Source organism: Parus major, chromosome 2, assembly GCF_001522545.3.
Source record: "Parus major isolate Abel chromosome 2, Parus_major1.1, whole genome shotgun sequence".
NCBI classification, from domain to species: domain Eukaryota; kingdom Metazoa; phylum Chordata; class Aves; order Passeriformes; family Paridae; genus Parus; species Parus major.
This window is the reverse complement of record NC_031769.1, coordinates 114482508-114491171: the sequence shown is the minus strand read 5'-3', so window position 1 is coordinate 114491171 and position 8664 is coordinate 114482508. Positions and strand designations below refer to the sequence as shown.

At 37.2% G+C, this 8664-nt stretch overlaps 1 protein-coding gene across 3 annotated transcripts in view; it reads left to right on the top strand.

Annotated features, from left to right (window-relative positions):
* Positions 1 to 8664, top strand: part of CA8 (carbonic anhydrase 8) — a 47006-nt gene that overhangs the window by 21905 nt on the left and 16437 nt on the right. The window contains exons 4-7 of one of the 3 annotated variants that reach the window (XM_015619201.2): positions 733 to 828; positions 3267 to 3329; positions 4673 to 4721; positions 7257 to 7369. In XM_015619201.2, coding sequence (XP_015474687.1) covers positions 733 to 828; positions 3267 to 3329; positions 4673 to 4721; positions 7257 to 7369 — 321 coding nt within the window. The remainder of the gene's footprint in view (positions 1 to 732; positions 829 to 3266; positions 3330 to 4672; positions 4722 to 7256; positions 7370 to 8664) is intronic. The other 2 variants (XM_015619202.2, XM_015619203.2) reach the window with 2 other exon arrangements.

The window sequence follows — 8664 nt, the reverse complement described above, 5'->3', positions numbered from 1 at the left end:
CTTCCTGCTAGTCTGTCTTCCAGCACTTTCCTCAAACACTAATTCTCAAATTCTGCTGTGACACTTCACCACAGCAGACTCTGTGTTTACTATCCAGTGTCTTCTGCCTCCCATGTATTCACACATCAGCTCCTTTGCTCTTTACAATCCCTTTCTTTCAGCATTATCCCTAAGGTGGTCCTCAAGCCACTTTTCTCTGCTTGACTTTCTCTGTGTTTAACCTTTCCTGAAATCACTTCTACTCTTACTACTGACATTTGAATGATTTGTCTTGGGAGGTAGTGTGTGAGACAAGTGGTGTTATGATAGTACAGTCAGTCAGTCAGACGTGTGTTTGGACAGCCTGTGTCCATAATAATTCTCCTACCCTGGGAGAGAGTTAGCTGGCTGAAAGGCAATGTTGGTGGATTTCATTAGCTGACATTTTTTCAGTATTGAGATTGAGTGAGTTGTTAAATCATCATTACTATAGTCATTCACACTTTTGATGAAGATTTTTGTTAACTGGCTGTACATCACTTTATCTGCAACTTTATCTGTTTTTTTTCTTGTTATCCCTGATATTTACAACAGTAAATCCACTTACCCCTGCATGCAGAGCCGTGAGCATGCACATATGTCATGCATGCGCACACACAACATGCTGAGGCTTTGTTAATTGATGTTAATTGCTGGTGTTTTAAATTACAAAACATATTTCTCTATTGCTCTATTTGCACTGCTTTGTTCTAGCTTCATCTAATGCACTGGAACTCCACACTGTACAGCAGCATTGATGAGGCAGTAGGGAAGAAGCACGGCATAGCTATTATTGCTTTGTTTGTGCAGGTAAGTTTCCTGTGTTACACTTGTTACGATGCACTGTCATTTGTCTGAGGATAATGAGGTCCTTTCCGTGTTATTTAATTTTTAATGATTTCATAAAAGAAAACAATGCATGACTGCTGGTATTCTATTTGAAAGATATTTTTCAGTCATGTCTTCTATATGTGTGCTAAGCAATCAGTTCTTGTTTAAACAGGATATTGGAAATATGTTAGTTAAAGAAGGGATAATACATAGTTAAGCATCTTTCTGTGACTGGCTATAAGCAGACATCCAGTCTTCATTCCTCCGAGGGCAGCATGAGAGCTGTCAGGAGGGACAAGTGCTTCACTATCTCTGTGATGTATTTCTATTAATTCCTGGCTGGGTCTGATGTTTGGGGGGTTGAAGAAATAGGCAGAGGAGGAAATAAAGGAGAGGAGGAAAGATTAAAAAAGAGACCTACTAACCCATTGGCACTGCTGAAAACTGGTAGTGGAATTGTGCTTTCCTGAACACAGGGACAAGCGTGTTTCTTCACACAGGACAAATGCCAGGTGGAATATTATTCCTTCAGAGACTGAGAGTGTTAACAAGACTTGGCAGAGACCCCCAGAAAAGTCTGCAATGGGAAGGCTTAAAGCTTCCTGGGGACATGGCATAATGAAATCTGGGAAGTTAGCACTATAGTCTAATTGCTGTTGAAGGTTTTTCAAGGTCTGCACCCTATAAAGATTTTCGGTTTTAGTCTTCAAACACCAGATTCTCATCTTCCTCATGAGAAATGGCAAACTGTTTCATTTAAATGGGTTTGGAGGAAGAGGTTTAGAGTTCATGCTTAGATCAAATGGGTTTTCTTTCACAGTGATATTATTAATTTTTTGTATTTCATAACGAGTTTATGAGTGCCTTTGAGCTTTACCTCTGAATTTAAAGGTACATTGGTTACTGCCTCAGCACTCAGATAGAACTTCTAAAAATGGAAGTTAGGAAGTCTTCAGCTTTGTGTCCTAGAGGGCTGTGTGATAATTGCTTATGTAAGTCACCTTATTCCAGCAGAGGTAACCTTCAAGTCAGTTAGAAAGTTATATATAAAAGTTCTTAAATAAATATGAAACTTCAATGATACGTTTTCCATTTCTGGTCTCTCACCCACTTCGGTGTTCTTAAGCATTCCAAAAAGGCTTTTTCATTAGCCAGGAAAGGAATCATATAATTACAATTGACCAAGGAAAAATAATTTTTTAAGCTGTTTATTAAAGGAACAGAGAGAGGAAATTTAGTGATCATTTTTTCTTGGTAAAGGCACAGAAAAACAATTTTGTACCACAGTTCTCAAAATACATTATTTTAAGGTCAGTGAAAATATTTTCACTGATTTAAGTGACAGCCCTTGGGGATTATTAATTTAAAAGCAGCATCTTTGAAGTGACTTCAATATCCTTTATTCACTTTGAAGGTTTGGAATTGAAATTCCATTCTGAAACAAAAGAAAATGCTCTTAAATTCCTAGAAATAACAAAGTACCTTTTGTTGCCATTCAGTTGCTTCCTGCCAGTGGCTACTGTGTCATTCTATTCCAAGAAAAAGAAAAAGCAAACAAATTTTTCAGAGTATAGCTCTCCCATTCTCACTCGTACTGGCTTATTTCTTCACCTCTCTTTTGTACATGTTGGCAAAGAGATCAAGTGGATCAAGAGGCATTCTGCCTCTTCTGATTTTGTTCTGAAGGTAAAACTGGGATCCTGGAATGGGTGATTTGAGTCAGAAGCAGCTGAGTTTAGTGTGCAGAGTGAGCAACGTCCATATAAAATTAGAATCTCTTATCTCAGTGTTTCTTTAGAGCCCCATCTTCTGTGCCTTACAGGCGATTAGCAGAGGCAGTGCTGCAGCCTGCCGGGAGCCCGGCTTTCCCTGGCGTAATCCCAGAGATGCTGGGGGAGAGGGAATCTGCTGTTCTGCACTCTGCAGCCAGGAAAAAACTCCCCTGAGCTTCAGAGATACCTTGGGCCAGATTTGCAATGCTATGGGAACAATTAAAAAAGTGTCTGTTATGCTTGCTCACTCTGTTCCTTTCTGTGTACTTTTCTGACAAAAACCATAGGGGCAAACTGTATCCTTGGCATTTATATGCCACAATACTGCATGATTTTGACTCCACATAGGATAGGTGCTGCAAAACAGGGTTAATCAAAACCTACCAGACTTAATCATGACTCTTTTTTTCTGTGGGTTTCTGTCTCTGCTTTAAAGTTATTTAAGCCCTGTTTACTTTTGGCTGGTGGTTTTATAATGATTTAATTTTTTGGAGTTGTCATATCTCAGTGTGTTTGATTAACACAAGGTTGTGTAGCTAAACTGAAAGCAGCTATAGTACTTACTGTTCTGCTTGACCTGTGTTTTGCCTCACAGTTTCTGAAATACCAAGATACTGAAACTCATCTTTGCTTGCTGTATTTCAGATAGGAAAAGAGCACGTGGGCCTAAAGGCTGTAACTGAAATTCTTCAGGACATCCAGTACAAGGTAAGTCATTTTTGAAGCAATGCTTCCTTTAATGACCAGAGACATAGTGAGCAAAGGGTCTGTATGGAGCCAAGAGAAAGATTTCAGATATTTCTGTAGTAAAAACCACATGTAAAGGCCATAATTTGGTGGCCAACACGAAAACCTCAGCATTTTATTCAGATAATATTATTCAGCTAATATATATTTTTTGTATTTCTTTCTTTTTCTGGTGGCCAGAAAGTTTGATCTATACCAACAACTGCTTGCAAGTCCTGCCTTTTCAGTAATTTTCATGGAGCCAGTGTGAGTGCAAGCACTGCAATGTGCTTTGTGAATACCCACAGCCATATCTCCAAACTTACCTGGCTTTAATTTTTAGAGAAGAATAGATGAACTCAGCACCCATATTAACTTGCAGGGAAATTAGCAAAAACACAATACCAACTAGTCAAGTGGATTATGTGTGGGGATCTTGAAGGACAGATAGTAATTCTAGCAGGACAGAGGAGATTTGTGTGCTCTCCAGAATGTTGACGCTATCTTAAATGACCTTGAGCAAATTATTTCCATCTCTTTGCTTCATAATCTGTAACATAGAAATAATCATGCATACCTTTGATTTTAAAAGGATTTTGAGGTGTATTGATGGCACATTTTTTTATTGATCTGAAGAGATTACCATTCACTTCAGCAGATGCTGAAGTGCAGAAAAATTAGAAAGGAATCTAAATCTTTTAGCCAAATAATATATGGTAAACTTCAGTCATAATGTTAAATATTATAAACTCTTTATTTATAAAAATGTCAGAGAAAACAATAGTGTATGGATCTCTAATTACATTACTGAGACAACAGCCAAGCAGAGGAAGGTCAAGAAAGGCCTCACCATTGTGTGACTGCGTTATAATGGTGACTTTCAAAGGGTCAGAATCAAACACACTTTGGCATACTTAACATTTTCATGTCTTAAATATGTGGAACCAACATTACTTTATTAAAAGTCAGTTAAGTAAGGCTCATTTTAGCCCTTGTTTTTTTTAACTTTTTTTGTATGAAACTCCTGAATTTCATATAGAGTATTTCAAGGCTGGGACCTGAAAGAAGTCCCAGTGCTAAAGGCAGAAGGTAGACAAATTGCTGGGATAAGCTTGAAAATGAAATAAAAAATAGAATAACAATATTTGTTTGTGTACCTGCAAGGACAAATGCAGTGATGATGAAATGGGGGCTATCAATGAGGTTGCTTTCCACAGGAATTCAAGGCTTAATGTTATAAGAGCACAGAATGTGTTTTATCTCGGCATTCATCAGCATTTTAATTAGAAGCTAGTGATGAGATTGATTTGTATTCATTTTTTCAGGGAAAGTCCAAAACAATACCCTGTTTTAATCCCAACTCTTTATTGCCAGGTAGGTGCCTTTGCTTACTTTCGCATGTGTGGATTAGTAGCTGATGGCAGAGGCTGAGACAATCTTAATCTAAAGCCTAGCCTAAACTGCAAGCCTGAGTGTGTCCCATAAGGTGGTAATGCATTTTGGTAATGCACATCCTAACAGGGATAGTGGTGAAGTCCCACTGGAATTTACTGTAAATCTGCACCTTTGTCATGTGAGTGGGATGTGTTACCGTAGTCTGTGCGCTGCTGACAACACCGTGGCCAGCTTTGTTGAGGATTTACCAGCCCCTCTAGAGAGACAGCTGTGTGTAATTCTTTCTCTACTTGGGATAAACTAGGGAGTGTAAGGCTACCCACTTAACAAGGTAGTTTGTTTGGCAGAATCAAAAGGCAGTGCCATTATGCAATGACAGTTGTATAGCATAAAAGGAGAAATGACGAAAGGAGGCAAATTCAAATTTACGTTTGAAAGTTAAAGAGTAGCAGTAAGAAATGTGACTTTTTTAAAAAAAAAAAAAATTCTAAAAAGAACAAGCTAAACTCTGTCCTAGTGGCAAGATCTTTAATTTTTCAAAGTAGCCCAGGTCTACATTAAGAGACATTAATTATATCAAAATAATATTGTCTGGGTTGCAAAGTCAAGTGCTCAGCAATTAGGAATTGCAGGAATTAAGGGAGCCTGTGCCTTTCATACATATCCATTATGAAACATCACCTGATTTCATGACCATAAGTTATTTTTTACAGGACCCCTGCCTCACATTCCTGTTTGATGCTGATCAAGTCACATAAAATTCTTCACAACTAATCTCTAACTACGTGCTCCTCATTTTCTAGGTGCCCGACTTGAGATCATGGGGTCTGATTTGCAGAAGTGCTGAGTGCTTACACCACCAAGAGAAGTCAATGGGAGCAGTGCTCTGACTGTATTATGTGCCACAGAAAGTTAAATACTCTGAGAAATCAGGTTCTAAGCATGTCATATTGAACACCTCAAATGAATAGATGCATTTGGCCTCATCTTCTCTGCCTCAGTTCCCCAGCTTTAAAGTGAGGGGATAATCTATCCTTCCTCACCACTCAACGGTATGGGAGGATAAATTAATTCACTTAAGCCCTCAGGCACTGGAGAAGTGAGTGTATTAGAAATGTGAAAAATGAAAAAATATTCTAACAAGCAGGATTTCAATAGCATGGGAAAAAGAAGACTAAATGCCTCATATTGTACTGAGAATTCTAAATAATATTATGTACTCTTCAAAACAGAGTCATCTGTCTTTGCAAGTAAACGCTGAAAGGTTCTTCAGAAAAGACCTATTAATGTAACAACACTGTATCACAATGCACAGGATGGGCTGAATTAATTCTTGCAGTTCTTAAATATTGAGTGTTTGATTATGCAACTTCCTGTCAATGGATTTGCTACATAATTTCCTAGCTGAGAAAGAAAATTACACCAACAAAACAAAATCCATTTACTGACAATCAAAGGCTTCATTAGCAAGATTTAATTCTACTGATATTCCTCTGAGCTAGTAGTGAAATGACAGTAACAGGTTAGTTCAGCCAAGCAGGTTTATTTGTTTCCAGTCTCCCATTCTGTCCTTGTCAAGCTAATCACAACCTTTCCCCTGGCTCACCATGCCATGATTAACCACCCTTTGTCTCCAGTTTCACACTAGATTTGTTTCTTGTCCCCTCTTTTACAGTCAGGCAGTTTCCTCTCTGTACTTTTTAGGCTGTATGGCCTACAGCTGCAAAGGAAAGCACTGTGTTGTCTCACTTATGAAGTGCAGTGTGATTGGAATCTATGAGAAATTAAAATTAAAATAATTAAAATAATAATTAAAATCTGTGTTGTATGTGGAGTTAAAACTGCATGGACAAAATACATTTTCTTCAGTGACAATTGTTTATTCTAACTATTTATAAACCTATTAATAAATACATGAACTTAAAAAAATATATAATTATAATGGAAACCTTGATGTTTTTCCCCCTCTGAAATTCAACTCACTTTTCCAAAGGTAGGAAGCACCAGTTAATGTCAAAAAATATGTCACCAGAACTGCAAAGGGAAAAGTTTTTCTTCAGCTGAGTTTTAATTGATTTTTTTTTTCTAAAAAATGACATAAAATTCATTCTTGAGACATAGCCTTAATGTAGAAGCAAGTTAAAATTCAATCACTGCAGACCCTCCGCCTTCAAAATTCAATGTCTCTTTTAGCTTTTGACATTAACAGGAATTCTTTTATTCCAATAACATTTCTTACTTGCCGTGTTAAAGAGCTGTGTGCTTGTTATTTTTCACATCTACAAAGTGGCATCTAAAATGCTCATCTGCAGGGTAACTGACTGTAATATAATGACCACAAGCTCAAATACATTCATGTATAGAAGCAGTGGGCAGTGCTTGGCAGGTTATAAATTCACACCTTAGCTTCTGCTTACTAACTTCATCATGCGAGTGAGCCCACAGCTGTCATAACTGAAAGACACCATCAACTTCCTTAATGTCATTAAAATTCCACATTTCTTTTGATTTCAGACCCTCTTCTGCGTGACTACTGGGTGTATGAGGGCTCTCTAACCATTCCCCCCTGCAGTGAAGGTGTCACCTGGATATTATTTCGCTATCCTTTGACTGTGTCCCAAGTGCAGGTAACAGCTGTGCTTAAAGTGACCTTGGAATATGGTTATGAGCTAAAGGTTATAGCGTGCAAAAGTATATATCAGAATGTTATGTCTGTTCTCCTTAAAGATCCCATTAGATCAGTACATGGCTTTTCAAGTAAAGGTTAAACCTTTTGAGTCACTGAAAGCAACGCAAAGGTCAGAGATGAAAAACCTTGTTATCATTTATCATCTGCATTTAAAATAATTCTTATATTTAAGTGAATGAAGAAAAAAGAGGGAACTCAATGGGCAAAAGAATTTCAATTCTTTGTAATTGTAAGCTTTCAAATATCACTGCTTTTTAATGTTAAGGTAACAAAAAAGCACAGGGAGGCACTACGTCCTGGAGAATGAAAAACCTTAATGTAGTACAGACTGTCTAGATTGCATTGAACTACATTTAATTTACCTGGCCCTTTTTTTAATTCCGTCTCATAATAAATGTCAAATGGAAACTACCCATTTAAATTTGATTCCACACATATGTATTTTCAAATGTTTGGTTTTTTTTTCTTAAATTAAATCTAACAGTTGTGAGCCTTTCTATGTAAAACTTTTCAAATCTGTCTACAAATAATCCCAGTAAAAACAAAGAAAACTCCTGATGAATATTCTCCCACAGTCTGTGAATCCCAGCTGGAGGAATGTGTGTTTAATTTAAGTGAAACTACCTAGAATCCCTGAAGCTGAATGCATTCATTTTCATTGCCTGCTCTGAACCATGTGAGAAAAGCATAAAAGGTGATAAATTCAGATTTAAATTATTTCAGCTTTAATAATTTAAAACCTTGCTAGTGATGCCAGCACAATATTTTGACAATTTAAAATTGGCAGCATTTCTTGTTTTATGGAAACTGAACTAGTTCTAATTATAGGATAAAAGCAATACCTCCCAATAAATTCTTTGTCTGGTAGCTGCAACTTAAATGCATCCCATCATGAATCTGTTATTTGTTTATGAAAAGGTAAGAGTTGTGGCTGCTTACTACTCAGTAAATGCATTACTTACTATTGAGTAAACAGCAATCTGTTAGCATTATGAGATTCAGAATAATTTTTAAACACAGAGTGTATTTAGTAACTTGTCAGCTAATTGTTCAGATATGATATTGATAAAAGAGGGGACTTAAGCGTTTATACCATCCACATGTAGTGGGAGACAGCAAGAGGGTGAACAAAAGAGGAATTAAGAAGAGAAGTGCAACTTTAGTTGGTATTACTATGTACTAATTTGCCACTAGAAGGCAGGATGTTGGAATGTTGTGTGAAGAGGTAAGACT